This window comes from Nerophis lumbriciformis, linkage group LG15 (genome assembly GCF_033978685.3).
Source record: "Nerophis lumbriciformis linkage group LG15, RoL_Nlum_v2.1, whole genome shotgun sequence".
Lineage (NCBI taxonomy): Eukaryota > Metazoa > Chordata > Actinopteri > Syngnathiformes > Syngnathidae > Nerophis > Nerophis lumbriciformis.
The window spans coordinates 21,550,001-21,573,705 of NC_084562.2; the positions used below are offsets into that span (position 1 = coordinate 21,550,001).

The following is a 23,705-nucleotide window of genomic DNA, read 5'->3' on the forward strand; positions in this document are numbered from 1 at the left end:
AGATTGGAGGTTTTTCTAGAAACATTAAAACAGCATAGGACCTCAGGTTTTCTATTTAATACGCCTTCAAAATATGTTTTTTTTTTACTTGAAAACAAATTAAAGTAATATAATGTATTGTAGCACCCAGAACAAGTCACAAAAATTCAGGCGCTATTTTTAACTTTTATTACCAATCCTATGATAACAAACGACACAATTCCAACAGGTTTTACCTCCCGTGCAACCATACTTGCCAACCTTGAGACCTCTGATTTCGGGAGGTAGGGGTGTGGGGGTGGGGGGCGTGGTCGGGGGTGGGGCGGGGGGCGTGGTTGGGGGCGTGGTTAAGATATATATATATAAGAAATACTTGACTTTCAGTGAATTCTAGCTATATATATATATTTTATTACATATATATATATATATATATATATATATATTAAAAAAAAACTTGAATTTCAGTGTTCATTTATTTACACATACACACACATAACACTCATCTACTCATTGTTGAGTTAAGGGTTGAATTGTCCATCCTTGTTCTATTCTCTGTCACTATTTCAGAACACACACATTATACAAATATACTGGATTCATTCACAAATACAAACTACAACTCACAAACACTTTAGAGTTAGGCTCCACCATCAGAATGTGTACTTAAACTTATAAAGATCAAATGGATATTATTCAGTGAGTTGATTCACCAAAACTAACCTGTTATACAGGAGGAAAAAGCACACAGTACGTTTCAATTGTTCACAGACTGGTCGCGCTCATCAGAATGACAAGACACTTCCGGTCTGCAGGTAATAGCATTCAATTGGGAAGAAACGCCCTACTGCCCCCTACTGACCAATGTGAATACTGATAAATCTGTAATGACAGCTCCAAAAACAAATTCAAACCACAAAATAAAATAAATAAATCAACACAAAAATGTGACACATTATGGGTGGGTCACATGCATGTACAGTAGATGGCAGTATTGTCCTGTTTAAAAGTGTCACAACATTGCTGTTTACGGCAGACGGACTGCTTTACGGGGGACGAAAACTTGACTGCTGTTGTTGTGTGTTGTTACCGCGCTGGGAGGACGTTAATGAAACTGCCTAACAATAAACACACATAAGAAACCAAGAACTCGCCCTTGATCATTAGCTGTTTATATGGTGGGAAAGCGGACGTGAGAACAGGCTGTCAACACGTCACTCAGGTCCGCATGGAGCTGGAGGGGGCGTGGCCTCCAGCTCCGCCTGAATTTCGGGAGATTTTCGGGAGAAAATTTGTCCCGGCAGGTTTTCGGGAGAGGCGCTGAATTTCGGGAGTCTCCCGGAAAATCCGGGAGGGTTGGCAAGTATGCGTGCAACACTTTTGTATCGTGAGTTGTATCGCTTCTCCGGACACAAAACAACACTTCCCTATTCTTCGCCAATCACTTTTCAGGCATGGGCATTGTGTTTGCAAACGTGGGAAAAAAATGACATTAAATCCAAGCCACACAATCATAAAACATTAATAAGCCATAAGGTGAACCGGGAAAAAGTGGCTAGAAAGTGATTTTCGTTCCCACGTCTGGGCACTACTCTTTTTTTGCATTTTTGCACAGACAATGCCATTGTGGACATTAGGTTAAAAGTTCTCCGCAAAATATCCTGGCGTTTTTTTTTTAGAGCCATAAATGTACAAAAATAGCAATTACAAAAAAAACGAAAATCTTATGCAGCTGTTATTTCTTGTAAATGTATTTACATTCATTCTGGAAACAGAATCTCTCTCACAAATTGACATTAATACATATACCTAACATTTGAGACAAGTATTTTAGCATTGGTATACTTTAATTTGAATTTAAACCATGAAACATACAAAAAAATGTTTTAAAAATGCTTCAAAATAAGTGAATAGTAACCTGTACAATTGAACATACACATGGTACATTTTGCTAAAAAATGATGTTTTATACATAAAAAAATTCAGTAGATACAGTGTTATAAGAGGGAGTAAAAAATAAAATAAAATTAAAGCTGCAAGCAGCGATGGACGGGACCGACTTTGACGGCACATAAAATCCAAACCGGAGCAGTAATTAAAACTCTTTCGTCAACTTTTAATCAGAAGGGTTCAATCTCTCTCCTGTGCTAGTTTGAAGCCGACACGACAAACGCGCTCAGAGGAGATAATGTTTGAAAAAAGGTGACCGGTTTTTACAAAACTTTTGTTTTGAAGGGGGAATTGCAAACTTCCTGTTGATTTTTGCTGGGGGTTGTCAATCTATGAAATGTAGGTCTAAGTGAGACCTACATAGAGGTTTTTGTTTCATGTCTCTACGACATTCCTACTGGAAGTTACAGGCAGTTTTGTCTGAGTTTTCTTCCTAGGAGCAGTTGTGTCTGTGTTTTCTTCCTAGGGGGCAATTTTGAGTTCTGGGGTTGGATTTTTTTATGAGAGCGCAATTTTTGCCAGTCCTGATGTGTGCGTCCAGTTTGGTGAGTTTTGAAGCATGTTAAGGGGATCAAATTACAGCTCAAAGAGGCAAAAGTGACTGTTTTTACTAAACTTTTGTTTTGAAGGGGGAATTGCAAACTTCCTGTTGATTTTTGCTGAAAGATGTCAGTGTATGAAATGTAGGTCTAAGTGAGACCGACATAGAGGTTTTTGTTTCATGTCTCTACGACATTCCTACTGGGAGTTAGAGGCAGTTTTGTCTGTGTTTTCTTCCTAGGGGGCGCTAGAGCGCAATTTTGAGTTTTGGGGCTAGGTTTTTAATTAGATCGCAATTTTCGCTAGTCCTGATGTGTGTGTCAAATATGGTGAGTTTTGAAGCATGTTAAGGGGGTCAAATTACAGCTCAAAGAGGCGGCGGAATAATAATAATAAAACCTTACAATTACAATAGGGTCCTCTGTCCCAAAGGGACATTGCGGTCCCTAATAAAGAACACTTTGGCCCAAAATGGCTGACATCAATCAAAATATCGAATAATGCCGAAAAATGGAAATACAATAACACCAGCTGGTCATTACAGTATGAATTGATATATTATTTGCGCCCGAATGCAGCTGAGATATGATCCAGCACCCCCTTAAGGGACTAACGGTAGAAAATGGATGGATGGATTTGCGCAAACTTTGACAAGCGATGTACCGAGACTCGACTACCGAAAAAAGACTTTGATTACCGAAAAAAGCAAAAACCAAAACGCACGCCATTGTCTGGGGCGCTGTCAGCATGTCTGTGATGTGGACGTCATTTTCATATATCTCAGATGTACCCGCAAACAGCCATCTACAAAATGTGCAAATATTAAGAGGACAGTGGCGGCTTTTTAAAGAGGGAAAGTAGAACCGGAGTAACGGGGCCAAGCAAGTGTCAGAGACATCAAGGGACAGACGTTAAAGAGTCTCTAAACGCGAGTGCATTCTATCTTTAAGAAACTGTTCAAAGTACAAGGACGTATTACGACAAACGTATTGAACTTATCCAAAATAGGATATTATTCGTGTCATTATGTGAATCGCAACTGACTTAACGATGTATGTAAAGAACAGTTGTATTCGGGATGAATTGATGTAAATGATGTACACATGGAGAACAGGAAGTGAACATATGTTCGTACAGGAATTGCGATGAGGTAGAAAAAGGGGTGATATTAAATAAGCTCTGCTTCTTCCTACTCTTTTTCGGACATGTAAAGAAAAAATGATAATGTCTGATGTATCATATTGAAATTGTATACATGTTGGTAATAAACTTCAACCAACCAACCAATGTTATTAGTAATGTAAAACAGCACATTGTCAATATAAAAAAATATCAAATAATTATATTTGCTACACGTTAAGAAGTCTCCAAGGCAGAAGTGTATGAGAAAGTATCCAGCAACAAACGTGTCCGTATCATTCGACGACTGCGACATGAACCTAACTTAATAAATTATTGCGTACCACCCCATTTTGATTTAAAGACAGCGTAAGTCTGTCATAAGGTTAGTGTTTTTCTATACCTACCATTGTTCTACAAACCCCGTTTCCATATAAAATGGAAAATTGTGTTAGATGTAAATATAAACGGAATACAATGATTTGCAAATAATTTTCGACCCATATTCAGTTGAATATGCTACAAAGACAACATATTTGATGTTCAAACTGATAAATATTTTTTTTTTTTCAAATAATCATTAACTTTAGAATTTGATGCCAGCAACACGTGACAAAGAAGTTGGGAAAGGTGGCAATAAATACTGATAAAGTTGAGGAATGCTCATCAAACACTTATTTGGAACACCCCACAGGTGAACAGGCAAATTGGGAACAGGTGGGTGCTATGATTGGGTATAGAAGTAGATTCCATGAAATGCTCAGTCATTCACAAACGAGGATGGGGCGAGGGTCACCACTTTGTCAACAAATGCATGAGCAAATTTTTGAACAGTTTAAGAAAACCCTTTCTCAACCAGCTATTGCAAGGAATTTAGGGATTTCACCATGTACGGTCCGTAATATCATCAAAGGGTTCAGAGAATCTGGAGAAACCACTGCACGTAAGCAGCTAAGCCTGTGACCTTCGATCCCTCAGGCTGTACTGCATCAACAAGCGACATCAGTGTGTAAAGGATATCACCACATGGGCTCAGGAACACTTCAGAAACCCACTGTCAGTAACTACAGTTGGTCGCTACATATGTAAGTGCAAGTTAAAACTCTCCTATGCAAGGCGAAAACAGTTTATCAACAACACCCAGAAACGCCGTCGGCTTTGCTGGGCCTGAGCTCATCTAAGATGGACTGATACAAAGTGGTAAAGTGTTATGTGGTCTGACGAGTCCACATTTCAAATTGTTTTTGGAAACTGTGGACGTCGTGTCCTCCGGACCAAAGAGGAAAAGAACCATTTGGATTGTTATAGGCGCAAAGTTGAAAAGCCAGCATGTGTGATGGTATGGGGGTGTATTAGTGCCCAAGACATGGGTAACTTACACATCTGTGAAGGCGCCATTAATGCTGAAAAGTACATACAGGTTTTGGAGCAACATATGTTGCCATCCAAGCAACGTTACCATGGACGCCCCTGCTTATTTCAGCAAGACAATGTCAAACCATGTGTTACATCAACGTGGCTTCATAGTAAAAGAGTGCGGGTACTAGACTGGCCTGCCTGTAGTCCAGACCTGTCTCCTATTGAAAATGTGTGGTGCATTATGAAGCCTAAAATACCACAACGGAGACCCCCGGACTGTTGAACAACTTAAGCTGTACATCAAGCAAGAATGGGAAAGAATTCCACCTGAGAAGCTTAAAAAATGTGTCTCCTCAATTCCCAAACGTTTACTGAGTGTTGTTAAAAAGATAAGGCCATGTAACACAGTGGTGAACATGCCCTTTCCCAACTACTTTGGCACGTGTTGCAGCCATGAAATTATAAGTTAATTATTATTTGCAAAAAAAAAATTAAGTTTATGATTTTGAACATCAAATATGTTGTCTTTGTAGTGCATTCAATTGAATATGGGTTGAAAAGGATTTGCAAATCATTGTATTCCGTTTATATTTACATCTAACACAATTTCCCAACTCATATGGAAACGGGGTTTGTATAAGTAATATCACTTCATCGAACCTTATACGGTACCTAACGATCCGCATGACAAAATAAAAACATGCACTATGATTCCTGCTGATATGGGATCAACATAGGTATCAGCCAATACCCAAGGCTCCAATATCGTATTGGAAGTGGAAAAAGTTGTATCGGGACACCCCAACATCTGACCTCACCTCCAGGGAGATAAGAGTCTGCTGCCCGAGTGCTGACTTCTTTTTCTCCACCTGGTGGCGCTGTGATGAATTTCCGAGCTCTTCCTGTTTCTTCACTGGGACTTGGAGCTCTGCACAATGAGTTAGGAACCTGATTTAAAGTGCATTCATTCCGTTAGTTTTTACTTGGAAAGAAGCAGCTTGCAGGTTAGTAATAGTCAAGGAATTTCTACTCTTAAGACTTGCCTGTTTTTTAGAATATTTAGATGTTCCTGGCTCTCCTTCTTCTCTCTCTGTCCCATAACAAGAGTTGACCTGTGAACACAGTATGTGTAAACATGTGGTTATTAGGGCGGCCTAAAATTTTCGGTTGAATCGCTATTCTTATTTGTAATGATTCTTAATCCATCCATCCATCCATTTTCTACCGCTTGTCCCTTACAGGGTCAAGGGGGGGTGCTGGAGTCTATCTCAATCGATTCACAAAAATCTAAAATAGATTTTTTTTCCCCAAAAAATATCTGTCGTTGTCAGGTTCAAACACTGATGACATCTATTAAACAGGACAAGAAGCAAAGAATCAAACAGAGACGGAATTCAATTTGGCTCAATTTGAGGAGAAACGTCTGGTCTGTACTCTTGTACAGTCTCTAGCACGCTCTGCCAAAAGATTGCACGCCTCCTTCTTTTATTTGGACCTTCCCTGACCACATGGCCACAGCTGTTTCTAAGGGACGCGGGTCGTAAACAGTTCACAGAAAAGGTCGTAAACAGTTCACAGAAAAAGGTCGGTTCAAAAAAGAGGTTCGTAAAACAGTTCAAAAAAGAGGTCGTCTGGAACTTGGGCAGACCCTGCCTTCTCTCCGCTTTGTAGTTCTTGGGTTAAAACTATATCTTTCTGTTGATTACAATACATGAAAGAAACAGAAACACCTTCATGTTGCTTCCCCCCTTACACAGTAGAGTTTTACAAGCCTTCTTCTTGGTAGGTTTTGACGGAGGCAGATGATTATATATATCCATATTTGTGTGTTACTTCTTTATTTTCATAGTCATATTACAAAACAGCTAGTGTTCTTTATTTGTTCTCTTCTGGTTGTCTGCAAGTACTGTGTGCCAACTTTGAATTTTAGGAATGTGAGGAGGGATCTTCTCTGCTTCTCGTCTCAGGCCAACTTTAGATAAGAGACACAATGGACATGTGTTGAGGTGAGAGAGGGGGGGGGGGGGAGATAGGAGAGGAGAGTGTTTTTCCATTTCTGGTTATCCTCAAGTCCAAGGGGAGTAGCAATAAATCATTTCTCTTATCTGTTCCTGTGCCCAGCTGTGGAGGAAGGGACAACGAGGGTGGGGGCAAGGGAGACGTTATAGAAGAGTGTTTTCCGTGATATTAGATTAGACCATTTTTAGCTGCGCTAGTGAGCGCTTCTGTACTGGATTTGGTCTCACGTTTATTTCCAAAGGCTTTGGAAATAAATTACAAAATACCTATTCTGTCTCTGGTGGTCCTTCTTACTCAGCTTATGTGTCATCAAAAGAGCTTGGGAGTGACCAGCAACTTGAATTCCCTGGGAGGAACAACTGGTCGAAACGCAACAGTTTCAAAGACAGCTTTTGGTCTTCTCGCTGGGAACTCATTTCAATACAGGTCACCCTCAGTGTGACCTGTATGGCTGTTGACCAAGTATGAATGGCATTCACTTGTGTGTGTGTGAAAAGCCGTAGATATTATGTGATTGGGCCTCCACGCAAAGGCAGTGCCTTTAAGGCACGCCCCCAATATTGTTGTCTGGGTGGAAATCGGGAGAAATTCGGGAGAATGGTTGCCCCGGGAGATTTTCGGGAGGGGCACTGAAATTCGCAAGTCTCCCGGGAAAATCAGGAGGGTAGGCAAGTATGACTGGGAGATGCAACTGCTCTGTACTTCTCCCTACGTCCGTGTACCACTCCGTACAGCGGCGTTTTAAAAAGTTATACATTTTACTTTTTGAAACCGATACCGATCATTTCCGATATTACATTTTAACGCATTTATCGGCCGATAATATCGCCAGTCCGATATTATCGGACATCTCTACTGTCAACTCATCATAAACACATGGGAATATTTACAGTTAATACATGTGATTGGTATTGGTATTGGTATCTCACTCATGGAGAATGGGCAGCATAAAACCCTGACCAGCACATTGCTCAAAAGTAACAAACCCACAGTATGGCCAGGTCCATCATGTTCTCCAGTGCAATGATGGAGGACCTGCGGATCTTCTTCAGGTTTCCTCGAACGCCGACCTTAAGGGGAGCTGTTGCAAACATAGCGACAAGTGGAGCATATGAGAGACAATAATACAACTTTGGTTGTAACATATACAAAATATTGTCTTTTGCAAGTCAGTAAATGTTGCAGTAGGTACAGTACAGCCCAAAAGTTTGGACAAACCTACATACATATACATATATATATATATATATATATATATATATAGTCGAGGTTTCTGTGGTTTATTCGTTATACAGTGCTCAATACCGGGGTAGAGCGGAATATACGTTAGGTCAGGAAAAAACAGAGGCTATTTCATCCCTACAAGCCTGTTTTGCAGGTTTCCCTGCTCTTCAGGGGATTTTATATCAAATATAAAATACAGTTCACCTGTTTGCTCTTTTATTCCACTTTTTGATGGTTTTTTTTCTTAAAATATAAAATATTTTAGATTTGATATAAAATCCCCTGAAGAGCAGGGAAACATGCGAAACAGGCTAATAGGGAGGAAATAGCCTCTGTGTTTGTTCCTGACCTATACTTCAGATGTATCTGAAGTTGATCGACAGATTTAAATTAACATATGACTTTTTAAAATATTTTTTGACTGAGACCCTGAAAGGTTTTATAAATATATATATTGTATTGGTTTTGAAAATGAAAATATTAAAATGGCCCCCACATGCTTACATTTTTCAGTCAGTGGAAAAAGTTTGGACACCCCTACTCTAATGGCATCTAATACAGGGGTTGTATTAAAATGTAAAGATATTCACACATCATAATAACACAGGATTTTAAGTAAACAATTTGTTATAATTGTCAGTGGTGTAAAACTGCACTGAATTATACTGAGGTTATGTCTGATATTTCGGCCATATTTGCTACATTAGGGACTAAACATTAAGTGACTACAACCACAAAATAATTAACACGATTCTAACATGTTTAATTAATCGAAGTAAGCAAGGAGCTGAAAACTAAAACACACCTTTTCTTTTCTTCGGTGATTGCCTGTCATCGTCGTCCCTGCGTGGAGAATCCTTCACAAAATAACCACAAATAAAGACATTTTAGTAGTCATTTTGACCGGAAGTACAAACATTAATGGACATAAAAATAAATGTTTACGTTGTCTTACCGGATGTTCTGTTGATGAATTGACAACATTTGTAGTTTTAGTCTTCTTTTTTAGGTCGGGTACATTTTTTGCTCTTCGATTAGAACCGCGTACGGGCTTCATTTTAATTCACCTTTCCGTTTATTTATCAGTACATATGTTCATTTATGGCAAAGGTTCCAACGTCCTCGCGTTTATTTACAATATGCCGTCTCCGCGCCACATTTCGAAGTGTGCATAAACACGCATGCGTCACTTCAAAAAGTTACCCCTCCATTTTCCCTCATAGGCAGATGTTTCGCTTCTGCTCAATACCTGTCCAAACCATAGGAACTAAAAAAGATAACTTGTGTTGATTTCTTATTAGTCACTTAATATAAATAGTCTTTGTTCTTCCAGAAAGATTACATTACATTTTAAAGAAATAATGGCAACATATACAACCTATCAGTAATACCGCAGGGCGAAATCTTGTAATGTTCCCATCTTACGTCAGCACGCTGTAGCGGCCAACGTGACATGACTTCATGGCGGCCATCTTGGTGGGGGCCAGTTTCCCATTCAAGGCAATGCAATATGATGCGTCGTATACAGAAAACAAATTATAACTTGCTTGCAATTTGCATTTAGCTTACTTTAACGACAACTTAAAACACCTGCTATCAATACACATGTAATTATTTTTCGTATACAGAAAACAAATTATAACTTGCTTGCAATTTGCATTTAGCTTACTTTAACGACAACTTAAAACACCTGCTATCAATACACATGTAATTATTTTGTAAAAAAGACAAAATATCCCACCTATGTTATTTCCAATGTTCTTGTTTGGGCAATTTGGATTGATTGATTGAGTTTGAGACTTTTATTAGTAGATTGCACAGTACAGTACATATTCCGTACAATTGACCACTTAATGCTAACACCCGAATAAGTTTAATGGAGTTTCAAATTTTTCTATAAAACCTTTTTGCTTTTGTTTAGTACAAGTACTATGCACCTTAAAATATGTATAAACATTTAAAACATGAGTTTTGAAGTATCTGAACATGTTTAAGTATCCGAAGACTGTTGCTAACAGGAAAAAAACTGAAATAAAGATGCCTACTCAGCATTTACTGCATGGTCTTCTTATTCGTGTTTTTGATTGGATCGCGTTGTAATTGAGTGTAGAAATGCGTTTTCACATTGAAATATTTTTTTATTGATGAGGCTAAAACTCAATATTGTTATGGGTGGATTTGTCAGAAAAAGGTGATGACGATGAAGACATTTAAAATGGAAATGCATAGCACGAGTCTCTCATATATATTCGGAAAAGTAGATCGAAGGATCCTCCAATGGCGTTGAAAAGAAGTGTCTTTAAGGACAATCACACTCTACCAGGAGAGAAAAATTTTCCTGTGTATCGTCCCTGATTCGCCAGGTCACGCGGGCTGAGGACCTTCCTAATACCGAGCATGTTCCCTTGGACGATCTTTTTGAAAGTCCATGGGTTTTGGTTATTCTTCTCCTTGTCGATCTGTTTCTGTTTGAAGGCTTCTAGGCTCTCTCTACTCATCACCTGTTGGAGATACAAAGAAAGTTGCAAATAAAAAAATAATTATATATATATATATATATATATATATATATATATATATATATATATATATACACACACACACATATATATACACACACATATTTATATACATACTCATAAGCACTGCAGTTCTTCGGTAATTAAATAAAAAGACCAATTCACAGGTTTTCATGTTAGTTGGAATATTGTTACTGCTCCTATGTTGTCTACAGAAGAAGAAATTAACATCACACACACACACACACACACACACACACACACACACACACACACACACACACACACACACACACACACACACACACACACACACACACACACACACACACACACACACACACACACACACACACACACACACACACACACACACACACACACACACACACACACACACACACACACACACACACACACACACACACACACACACACACACACAGCTTAATACCACTTTTATGAGTGGGGCCCCTTTGGGTCATACTTGCCAACCCTCCCGGATTTTCCGGGAGACTCCCGAAATTCAGCGCCTCTCCCGAAAACCTCCCGGGACAAATTTTCTCCCGAAAATCTCCCGAAATTCAGGCGGACTCAGGTCCTCCACAATATAAAAAAGCGTACCTGCCCAATCACGTTATAACTATAGAATGATGGAGGGCGAGTTCTTGGTTTCTTATGTGGGTTTATTGTTAGGCAGTTTCATTAACGTCCTCCCAGCGTGGCAACAACACACAACAACAGCAGTCACTTTTTTGTATACCGTAAAGCAGTTCGTCTGCCGTAAACAGCAATGTTGTGACACTCTTAAACAGGACAATACTGCCATCTAGTGCATTTGATGAAAGCACTTTTGTGCGTGCCACACATCAATGCATCATCAGAGAGGGTGTTCAGCATGGTTCGAAAAATAGTGACAAGAGAATAGAACAAGGATGGACAATAAAACCCTTAACTCAACAATGAGTAGATGAGTGTTATGTGTGTGTATATGTGTAAATAAATGAACACTGAAATTCAAGTATTTATTTTATGTATATATATATATATATATAATATAATAATATATATATATATATATATATATATATAATTTAAAAAAAAAAAAAAAATATATATATATATATATATATATATATATATATATATATATATATATATATATATATATATATATATATATTTGTATATACATATATATATATATATATATATATATATGAAATACTTGACTTGGTGAATTCTAGCTGTAAATATACTCCTCCCCTTTTAGCCACGCCCCCGTCCCACCCCGACCACGCCCACCCCCTTTCCCCACCTCCCGAAATCGGAGGTCTCAAGGTTGGCAAGTATGCTTTGGGTCCCCAAGAATTTCAGTGGGATTTTTATTTTTATATTGTCATTGGTCAAAACATAATTATTAAAATCAATATTGTTATCATTTATTGACCTATTTAGGCTCCAAATGTTCCACATCAAATATATCAGATTTTAAATTTGGGCATTATTTGTGTTTTTTCTGTAATAAAAAACAATGTTTTCCTTGACAAAAAGGGCATAAAACAAAACAAAAAATGATAGACTTATAATTGATGGATAGATCTGAAGTTGATCTGGACATAAGCATTGAAAGTAAAAAACAAAATAAAATAAAATGTATGACTAATTTTTAACACTTTTATGAGTTTATGAATTTTTTTAACTGTCATTGTTCCAAAAATAATAGATGATTAAACTCAATGTTATTATTAGAGATGTCCGATAATATCGGATGCCGATATTATCGGCCGATAAATGCTTTAAAATGTAATATCGGAAATTATCGGCATCGGTTTCAAAATTATCGGTATCGGCTTTAAAAAGTAAAATGTATGACTTTTTAAAACGCCGCTGTGTACACGGACATAGGGAGACGTACAGAGCGCCAATAAACCTTAAAAGGCACTGCCTTTGCGTGCCGGCCCAATCACATAATATCTACGGCTTTTCACACACACAAGAAAGGGCGTGTTCAGGACCAGTTTCGCTTCAAGATCAGGGAGAACATCATCCCAACTGTCCAAGACAAACCTGTGAAGTGCTTGGGGAAGTGGTACAGGGCAGACCTCAATGACCGACTGAGTGTGAAAGAAATGCTTAGCCAAGCAGAAGCCTGGATGACATCCCTCGAAAAGAGCGGCCTCCCGGGCAAGTATAAGGCCTGGGGTTACCAACATGGGGTTCTCCCCCGTCTGCTCTGGCCACTCCTGGTTTAAGAGGTACCTGTATCCACAGTTGAGAGTCTGGAGAGGAAGTTGAACACCTACTTGAGGAGATGGCTGGGTGTCCCAAGAAGCTTCTGTTCCATTGGACTGTACAGCACAGGAAGCAAGCTACAGCTGCCAATAACATCAGTGGTGGAGGAGTACAAGGTGACAAAAACACGCCAGGCCTTGATGCTACGAGACAGCAAAGACGAGCGAGTACGGCAGGCAGGCATTGTCGTCAGAAAGTGGTCAGCCAGCAAAGCACTGAGGGAGGCGGAGGATCGACTGCATCACGTGGACATTGTGGGATCAGTAGCCCAGGGAAGACTTGGTCTGGGTTGCTCATCCAGAACAAGATGGAACAAAGCTGACCCAAAGGAGCGGCGAGGCTTGGTGCAGAGGGAGGTCCGAAAGGCTGAGGAGGAAAGCCGGTATGTCAAGGCGGTAGCCATGAACAAACAAGGCAGCTGGACTAGATGGGAGAGTGTAAAAGACAGATCTCTAACCTGGCAGGACATCTGGGGCATGGAAGGCCACCGGATCAGGTTCCTGCGGTGTTCTACATATGATGTCCTGCCCACCCCATTAATGTTGTGTCGTTCGCGAACGATTCGTTCGAACGAACTAATCTTTTGAGTGAACGTACTAAACCAAATCACTTCATGAACTGATTCGTTCCTTTCTCAGTTCAGTTGAGCTCCGCCGCGACCATGCCGGTATGAGTGGAACTGCCGCATTCTGTGACGTCGGCGAACGACGCAGCCAGCTACTCATCATGGGGGCGGGGGGAGGGACTGAGCGAACGATTCGTTCACCGCGGATTAACGACATGAATCACTCAGTGAACGATAACGCTCTCGCTCTCTGCTCTGCTTGCCCCAATGCCGCCAGTGTTTCTCCTCCCGTCGCGGGGATATGTTTCATGCCATTGGCATCCGTTCTCCATTCATTCTCCAAGCTAACGGCTAATGTTGACTCAAGCCACATGAAAACAAACACACACACGCGCCCCATCCCCATTATCTCAACACATGAAGTTATGAGAGTAGAGGAGACAGAAAGAAAGTCAGTGCAGGGCAAGGCTGAGCAGCAGCGACGCGAGGGGGAGGGGCGGGGGGTAAAGTGTAGGGCAGGCTGTTTTGAGAAGATTTAAAATAAAAATAATAACTAATGTATGTACATATACATAGGCTATTATTTATCTTGATATTTATATTATTTAAGCTATTTATTTTCTTTTTTATTGCATATTTAAGTTGATATTTCCATTTTTATATTTCTAAATGTAAGCTACAGAAATTTTAGTTTTAATGTTGGCTTTTCTGGCACTTGGTTTAATATTTGTTTTATTTAAATAAATAAATAAATAAATAAATGATAAATGGGTTATACTTGTATAGCGCTTTTCTACCTTCAAGGTACTCAAAGCGCTTTGACAGTATTTCCACATTCACCCATTCACACACACATTCACACACTGATGGCGGGAGCTGCCATGCAAGGCGCTAACCAGCAGCCATCAGGAGCAAGGGGTGAAGTGTCTTGCCCAAGGACACAACGGACGTGACTAGGATGGTAGAAGGTGGGGATTGAACCCCAGTAACCAGCAACCCTCTGATTGCTGGCACGGCCACTCTACCAACTTAGGTAGCCTATTTATTTTCTTTTTGTTCGCACATTTAAGTTAATATTTTCTTTGTTATATTTTTAAACGTAGGCTACAGAACATTTAGTTTTTATGTTGGCATTTCTGGCTCTTAATTTATTTGTTTTATTTTGAAGGTATTTATTTTCTTTTTGTTTGCATATTTAAGTTTACATTTTCTTTGCTACAGAACATTTAGTTTTTTTGTTGGCATTTGTTAAGGGTTTCTTAATTTAATATTTGTTTTTGCACTAAACAAACAAGGCCTATTTATTTAACTGTTGATTGCAAGCATTTTAGTAGGCTATAACTATTTTTTTTATTTCCCATTTTTATTTATTTCTTATTTTCATTTCAGTGCAATAAAACATATTTAACAACAGGACTCGCGAACCTACTGACACAGAGAACTGACTGTGTCGCGGAGGAGGACGTCACATTGAGGCTCTCGTTCAGTCACTGTGCGTGTCGTTCATTGGGTGCTGAGGGCTTGTGTCGTTCGCGAACTGACACACACCGAGATCTGCCGCTGGGGAATCTGTTACTGACTGACTCATGATTTGCCGACCTGCACACAGAACTGCTGCTGCAGAAGTGATTCGGTGATTCGGTGAACACATTTTTTGAACGAATCAATTTAAGGAACTGATTCTAGTGATTCAGTACAGTCAAAAGAACTGCCGATCCCATCACTACACCCCATCAAACCTCCATACTTGGGGAATGGTAGAGAGCCCCAGCTGCACACTCTGCGGGAAGATAGCTAACCTGGAGCATGTCCTCTCCTCTTGTCACTCAAGTTTAGCAGATGGCAAGTTCCGGTGGCATCATGACCAGATCCTTGCTCAGCTGGCAGAGGGTGTTGAGCAGGCCAGGAAGAGGACAAGGCAGCTCTCTAATGGGCCTCCCTTCATCCACTTCATCAGGGCAGGTGAAAAAGCAGCAGCAGGAGGGAGGAACAAATGAGTCCTGGCCACGGCAAACGACTGGGAGATGCGGGCCGACCTGAAGAAGCAGCTCAAATTCCCAGAGGAGATAGTCCACACTACCCTGAGACCTGATATTGCTCTGTGGTCTAGAGGAACCAAACAGGTGGTGCTTATCGAGCTGACAGTACCTTGGGAAGAGAGGATGGAGGAGGCGTACGAACGCAAGCTCATGAAGTACCAAACCCTCATCCTCGAGAGCCAGCAAAATGGATGGAAGGCCTGGAACCTACCGGTGGAGGTGGGCTGTAGAGGCTTTGCGGGGCGGTCGCTCTGGAGAGCCCTCGGACTGCTATGGATCGAGGGGCTGGCTAGGAAGTGGCTGGTAGTCAACACCACTAAAAAGGGCAGAGGAAGCATCACGCTGGATTTGGATACAAAGAAAGGTGCGGTGGCAGAGCCGACCTACTGAAGGACTAGGGACATAGAGTTGGGTGGCATTCAGCAGGGGTAGATCCAGGACACGAGCCCCTCCGAAGCGTCATGGGCTTAAATTCGACAAAACGTTGATGACGGGGGGGTGCCCATTTGAGAACCTACTGATGCCAACCAACTCATGTCCAGTTGAGGTATGCGGTCAAGCTTGGTCTTGGCTCAGGGAGGAGGACGTCCCTGCCATGCAGAGTCCCGCCGGTGCTTTGATGGAAGGAGAGATGAAGAGAGCGAGGCCACAGGCTCACAGATGGTGCAGGGGCGAGTACCTGTAAAGGTGAGCCAGTTGCGATACCCTTATCGTATTTTGCATGTAATGCAAGGCATACTTGGTCAACAGCCATACAGGTCACACTGAGGGTGGCCGCATAAACAACTCTAACACTGTTACAAATATGCGCCACACTGTGAACCCACACCAAACAAGAATGACAAACACATTTCGGGAGAACATCCACACCGTAACACAACAGAACAAATACCCAGAATCCCTTGCAGCACTAACTCTTCCGAGACGCGACAATCCACACCCCTTGTCACCCCCTAACCCCCCCCACCCCCCCCACCCCCACCTCAACCTCCTCATGCTCTCTCAGGGAGAGCATGTCCCAAATTCCAAGCTGCTGTTTTGAGGCATGTTAAAAAAATAATGCACTTTGTGACTTCAATAATAAATATGGCAGTGCCATGTTGGCATTTTTTTCCCCATAACTTGAGTTGATTAATTTTGGAAAACCTTGTTACATCGTTTAATGCATCCAGCGGGGCATCACAACAAAATTAGGCATAATAATGTGTTAATTCCACGACTGTATATATCGGTATCGGTTGATATCGGTAATTAAAGAGTTGGACAATATCGGAATATCGACAAAAAAGCCATTATCGGACATCTCTAGTTAATATAAATTATTGAACTTTTTAAGGCTCCAATTATGTCACATTAAATATTCCAGTTTGACATTTTTTCGGGGGAAAATATTGCATATTTGGGGGTTTTGCCATGAAAAACAGGGTTTTCTTTGACGAAAAGGGTATTAAAATATTTATTTTCCAACTTACGTTGACAAAATAAAAATATTTATATACATTGATACCATCCATCCATCCATCCATCTTCTTCCGCTTATCCGAGGTCGGGTCGCGGGGGCAGCAGCCTAAGCAGGGAAGCCCAGACTTCCCTCTCCCCAGCCACTTCGTCCAGCTCCTCCCGGGGGATCCCGAGGCGTTCCCAGGCCAGCCGGGAGACATAGTCTTCCCAACGTGTCCTGGGTCTTCCCCGTGGCCTCCTACCGGTCGGACGTGCCCTAAACACCTCCTTAGGGAGGCGCTCGGGTGGCATCCTGACCAGATGCCCGAACCACCTCATCTGGCTCCTCTCGATGTGGAGGAGCAGCGGCTTTACTTTGAGCTCCCCCCGGATGACAGAGCTTCTCACCCTATCTCTAAGGGAGAGCCCCGCCACCCGGCGGAGGAAACTAATTTCGGCCGCTTGTACCCGTGATCTTGTCCTTTCGGTCATAACCCAAAGCTCATGACCATAGGTGAGGATGGGAACGTAGATCGACCGGTAAATTGAGAGCTTTGCCTTCCGGCTCAGCTCCTTCTTCACCACAACAGATCGATACAGCGTCCGCATTACTGAAGACGCCGCACCGATCCGCCTGTCGATCTCACGATCCACTCTTCCCTCACTCGTGAACAAGACTCCGAGGTACTTGAACTCCTCCACTTGGGGCAAGATCTCCTCCCCAACCCGGAGATGGCACTCCACCCTTTTCCGGGGTGATTGATATATTATATATATATATATATATATATATATGTATATATATATATATATATATATATATATATACATTGATACCATTTCTAAAAAAAAATGTATGACTGGGTAATTGCGACATCACTGTTTTCTGGACAGTATTATTGGATCTTGTCAGAGTATGCAAGTGTATCGAATGTTGTGGCAGGCGAGTCTCACCTTAGAAGGAAATGGAAGCTTTTTGGTGATTTCGATGAGGTAATCCTCCACTTCCTTGAGCTCCACCTTTCCCCCGACTTCTATGATAAAGCGACCGCAGCGCACAGGCGTCACGTAGTGGTCGATGGCTCCCTTGCCTCCACCCATGCGCTGACCGAGCCCTTTACGGGTGATGGGCTTGTACGGGGCTTTGATGCGCCAGCGGGCAAACGTGGTTCTGGTGTCCATCTTTCGGTTGACTATTAGACGCATCATCTCGATGTGGCCAAAATGGAGGTAGCCCCCACCCATAGCCTGGGCACCACGAAGGGAAGGGAGTTTAAGTGTCACAATCAGGAGTATTCATAATACATGACCTTACCACTATGGCGTACTGTCCATTGGTGAAGGTGTTCGAAGTCATAGCGGGGCCTTGAATGTCTCGCAGCTTCTTCATCTCCTTCTTAGGTTTTTTCAAGTTAGGCACCTTGTCCATAAACTTCAGTTTGGTCCTCTCTGGCATCAGCACATCTTTAAAAAGGGAAAAAAAACAAATGATAGGTTAAGATGGTGCACTCAAACATGGGATGTGCTTTGAAGGAAATACAAACAAATGAGATTAAAATAGGAAGTGCAAAAGAAAGCAATACCGCTGAAGTCAGGAGGGATTTCGTATGTCTTCACTCCGGAGGTTAGAGCTTTCAAGTGGCCGTGCAGGAGTCCTGTACACACATTCGTTAAGTAAAACTCATCACTTGGCCGTGTTGTTTTATATGCCCTTGCAAAAGTTTGACTATTTGTTGAGTCTTTTTTTTTATTCTACAATTGAACAAACAACAATGACTATACAAACTAAATAAGGCACTTCCTATACAATTCAATAATTGACAACAGGTTGAGCAATTTTCATGTCAATATGGAAGAAGAAAAATACAATCTATATACAAATAAAACCTGCTTAAGCAAATAAAAGTCAAAATAATACAGGCAATATAAATTGAAGGAGACTAGTAACAAACAAACCGGGCTTATGTAAAAGAAAAATAAAGTAACCAATTAATAGTCCATAGACCTACTCAGTGGCCTAGTGGTTAGAGTGTCCGCCCTGAGATCGGTAGGTTGTGAGTTCAAACCCCGGCCGAGTCATACCAAAGACTATAAAAAAATGGGACCCATTACCTCCCTGCTTGGCACTCAGCATCAAGGGTTGGAATTGGGGGTTAAATCACCAAAAATGATTCCCGGGCGCGGCACCGCTGCTGCCCACTGCTCCCCTCACCTCCCAGGGGATGAACAAGGGGATGGGTCAAATGCAGAGGACAAATTTCACCACACCTAGTGTGTGTGTGACAATCATTGGGACTTTAACTTTAACTTAATAAAATGAGCTATTAATTGATGGTAAATCTTACCCAAATAATACATTTTTTATTTATAAAATTGTAATAAGTTGTTCTCTAAATAATAAACAACATATACACATTTCCATTAATAAAACAAATGTTTAAAAAATAACAGTGAATATATTTAAATATTTTATGTAATAAAAAAAACAATAGAATGTGGCAGTAATTGATGGTAAATCTTAACTCAATTTAGTATTTATAAAATTGTAATGAGTTGTTCTCTGAATAATGAACAACATATACACATTTCCATTAATAAAACATGTTTAAAAAATAACAGTGAATAATGTTGTCTGTCTGTCTGTGTTGGCCCTGTGATGAGGTGGCGACTTGTCCAGGGTGTACCCCGCCTTCCGACCGATTGTAGCTGAGATAGACTCCAGCGCCCCCCCGCGACCCCGAAGGGAATAAGCGGTAGAAAATGGATGGATGGATAACCAATAAAGGCAATAACTTAAAGCAGTGTTTATTAACCATAGGGCCGCCAAAATGATCTGTTTCCCTCTAAGGGCCGCAGCAGTACTCAGTTGTGATACACTTTTCCACTACTTCTGGCAGCAATGACAATATTAAACAGAAGTAGTCTGCAGCTAAAATCGTAGTGTTGTTTTAAGCGCAAAAATTATGATTAAAGTGGTGAAGCCGTAGTTTTTATTTGCACTTTAATTTTATTGACAGTTAAGTTAAACATAATCATTACCGTATTTTTCGGACTATAAGTCGCAGTTTTTTTTCCATAGTGTGACTTATACTCAGCAGCGACTTATGTGTGAAATTATTAACACATTACAGTAAAATATCAAATAATATTATTTAGCGCATTCACGTAAGAGACTAGACGTAAAAGATTTCATCGGATTTAGCGATTAGGAGTGACAGATTGTTTGGTAAACGTATAGCATGTTCTATATGTTATAGTTATTTGAATGACTCTTACCATAATATGTTACGTTAACATACCAGTTGGTTATTTATGCCTCATATAACGTACACTTATTCAGCCTGTTGTTCACTATTCTTTATTTATTTTAAATTGCCTTTCAAATGTCTATTCTTGGTGTTGGCTTTTATCAAATAAATTTCCCAAAAAAAATGCGACTTATACTCCAGTGCAACTTATATATGTTTTTTTTTCCTTCTTTATTATGCATTTTCGGCTGGTGCGACTTATACTCCAGAGCGACTTATACTCCGAAAAATACGGTAATTAATTTATTTCAGCAAAACATAATTGTATGTCAATTTAGAGTCCCTTCTCATGCAGTATATTTGGTTAGTACCTTTTTTCTTAATCAGCCTTGGCCTAACCAAGTAAATAAATCATCTTTGTGATTAACACATGCTTTCATATCATTTGAAAAGGTTGTAAACTGTAGGTAGGTTAGATGTAATTATTGAATACATTAAAATCATGAGTAAGATTACGAATTCGGTGTTAATATTTGGGCCCTTCTATGGTGGAAAAGTTGGACCCTGAGGTCTAAAAGGTTAAGAACTAGGAATGTCCGATAATGGCTTTTTTGCCAATATCCGATATTGTCCAACTCTTAATTACCGATACCGATATATACAGTCGTGGAATTAACTCATTATTATGCCTAATTTGGACAACCAGGTATGGTGAAGATATGGTCCTTTTTTTTTTTTAATTAATAAAATAAAATAAGATAAATACATTTACAAAAATTTCTTGAATAAAAAATAAAGTAAAACAATATAAAAACAGTTACATAGAAACTAGTAATTAATGAAAATGAGTAAAATTAACTGTTAAAGGTTAGTACTATTAGTGGACCAGCAGCACGCACAATCATGTGTGCTTACGGACTGTATCCCTTGCGGACTGTATTGATATATATTGATATATAATGTAGGAACCAGAATATTAATAACAGAAATAAACATCCCTTTTGTGTGAATGAGTGTAAATGGGGGAGGGAGGTTTTTTGGGTTGGTGCACTAATTGTAAGTGTATCTTGTTTTTATGTTGATTTAATAAAAAAAATAAAAATAAAAAAAACCCGATACCGTTAATAAAAAACCAGTACCGATAATTTCCGATATTACATTTTTTAAAGCATTTATCGGCAGGCCAATATTATCGGACATCTCTATTAAGAACCACTGATTTAAAAGATGGACTTTTATGGACAGAATTTCTAGGCGCAGTCTAGGCTTTGAGGGGATCCGGTTTGGTGGCTGCAGGATTAGGTCTCTACTTTTTGCAGATGATGTGGTCCTGATGCCTTCATCTGGCCAGGATCTTCAGCTCTCACTGGATCGGTTCGCAGCCGAGTGTGAAGCGACTGGGATGAGAATCAGCACCTCCAAGTCCGAGTCCATGGTTCTCGCCCGGAAAAGGGTGGAGTGCCATCTCCGGGTTGGGGAGGAGACCCTGCCCCAAGTGGAGGAGTTCAAGTACCTAGGAGTCTTGTTCACGAGTGAGGGAAAAGTGGATCGTGAGATCGACAGGCGGATCGCTGCGCCATCTTCAGTAATGCGGACGCTGCATCGATCCGTTGTGGTGAAGAAGGAGCTGAGCCGGAAGGCAAAGCTCTCAATTTACCGGTCGATCTACGTTCCCATCCTCACCTATGGTCATGAGCTTTGGGTTATGACCGAAAGGACAAGATCACGGGTACAGGCGGCCGAAATGAGTTTCCTCCGCCGGGTGGCGGGGCTCTCCCTTAGAGATAGGGTGAGAAGCTCTGCCATCCGGGGGGAGCTCAAAGTAAAGCCACTGCTCCTCCACATCGAGAGGAGCCAGATGAGGTGGTTCGGGCATCTGGTCAGGCACGTCCGACCGGTAGGAGGCCGCGGGGAAGAGCCAGGACACGTTGGGAAGACTATGTCTCCCGGCTGGCCTGGGAACGCCTTGGGATCCCCCGGGAGGAGCTGGACGAAGTGGCTGGGGAGAGGAAAGTCTGGGCTTCCCTGCTTAGGCTGCTGCCCCCGCGACCCGACCTCGGATAAGCGTAGAAGATGGATGGATGGATTTAAAAGATTATTTTAACTTTTTAAAGACCTAAATTATAGCTAATATTTTTACATTATTAATCCAAAGAGAGGGTTTCACTAAAACAACGACTTTTATGTATGGAAATTTCCCTATCAACAAATTGACACAAATAATCAGTGTTGGCTGATTGATGACGTCATATGAGGACGACTTTTGTGTTCTATGCGGTAACCCGGATGTACGTTAAAAGGGTTTGCACGCTCGCTCCAAAGGAGTTCAAGTCCATTCGTTTTTGTAACTTACAATGTAGTTTCACAGAATACAAATGATGTAACACAAAATAAAAACCACGGAAAATAATGATTTGCCTAACCTATTGATTTTGTCCCAAAAATTAGTTACCTTGTTGGTGACCACGGCTACAGACGGCGGCCACGCTACACACGGCAGTCTTGATTAAAGATATCATCGTGTGAATCTTGATCAAATCAACACGAGCAATAAAACAGCACGTAATGTGAGAACATTTTAGGTTGCTTTTTAAATAAATTCCATGCTCTACGCAAGGTCGGGAGCACCGCTTTGATGACGTCACTTCCGCAGCGTCGTTCTTCTTCGTGCGTTGGAACGAAGCCCTCCAACGTGTTATACCGCTCCTTGTCGAGTACACGAGGAACTACAACAATAGAGACCTGCTTCATCTGCCCAGTTATTTTCTGCTGCCCAAAAAATACATCCATCCATCCATCCATCCATTTTCTACCGCTTGTTCTACCGTTCGGGGTTGCTGGAGCCTATCTCAGGTGCACATGGGTGGAAGGCGGGGTACACCCTGGACAAGTCGCCACCTCATCGCAGGGCCAACACAGATAGACAACATTCACACTCACATTCACACACTGGGGCCAATTTAGTGTTGCAAATCAACCTAAAAAAATAATTTTGATATATTTTACTACTTATTTAAAAAAAAAAAAAAAATTGGTAGTACATGTTTATCATGAAAACAATTTAAAAAAATGTTTCCCCCCCATATAAATTATTTGGATATATTTTATTTGTTTAAAAAAAAAACTAAATTGAAAACATTACGTTTAGTGTTTTGTGATCCAGAAAAACTAAAAAATATTTTGGGTATATTGTATTACTTATTTTTTTTAAAACATACTTACATGTTTTTCATCAAAACATTTTTGTAAATTAGTTTTTATCCAGAAAAAATATTTGGATATATTTTATTACTCGTTTAAAAAATACTAAATTGGTAGTACATGTTATTCCATGAAAATATATTTATATTTTTTTATTATCCAGAAAAAAATATAATTTGGACGTATTTAAAATATATTTTTTTTTAAT

At 40.5% G+C, this 23,705-nt stretch overlaps 2 protein-coding genes across 2 annotated transcripts in view; both read right to left on the reverse strand.

The window, feature by feature from the left end:
• cenpq (centromere protein Q) overlaps positions 1 to 9,653 on the reverse strand; it is an 11,558-nt gene extending 1,905 nt beyond the window's left edge. The window contains exons 1-6 of the mRNA XM_061975345.2: positions 9,146 to 9,653; positions 8,996 to 9,047; positions 7,957 to 8,047; positions 5,991 to 6,059; positions 5,766 to 5,895; positions 1 to 15 (exon numbers count right to left, since the gene is read on the reverse strand). The exon at positions 1 to 15 is cut by the window's left edge and continues 105 nt beyond it. Coding sequence (XP_061831329.2) covers positions 1 to 15; positions 5,766 to 5,895; positions 5,991 to 6,059; positions 7,957 to 8,047; positions 8,996 to 9,047; positions 9,146 to 9,247 — 459 coding nt within the window. The 5' untranslated portion in view covers positions 9,248 to 9,653. The remainder of the gene's footprint in view (positions 16 to 5,765; positions 5,896 to 5,990; positions 6,060 to 7,956; positions 8,048 to 8,995; positions 9,048 to 9,145) is intronic.
• Positions 9,654 to 10,307: 654 nt separating this feature from the next.
• Positions 10,308 to 22,963, reverse strand: mrpl16 (mitochondrial ribosomal protein L16). The gene is made up of 5 exons (XM_061975343.2): positions 22,749 to 22,963; positions 18,632 to 18,703; positions 18,364 to 18,512; positions 18,003 to 18,296; positions 10,308 to 10,691 (listed from the first exon to the last, which is right to left on the reverse strand). The coding sequence occupies exons 1-5, from the start codon at positions 22,813 to 22,815 to the stop codon at positions 10,500 to 10,502; spliced, it is 774 nt and encodes a 257-aa protein (XP_061831327.2). The 5' UTR covers positions 22,816 to 22,963; the 3' UTR covers positions 10,308 to 10,499.
• Between the last annotated feature and the right edge of the window lie 742 nt (positions 22,964 to 23,705).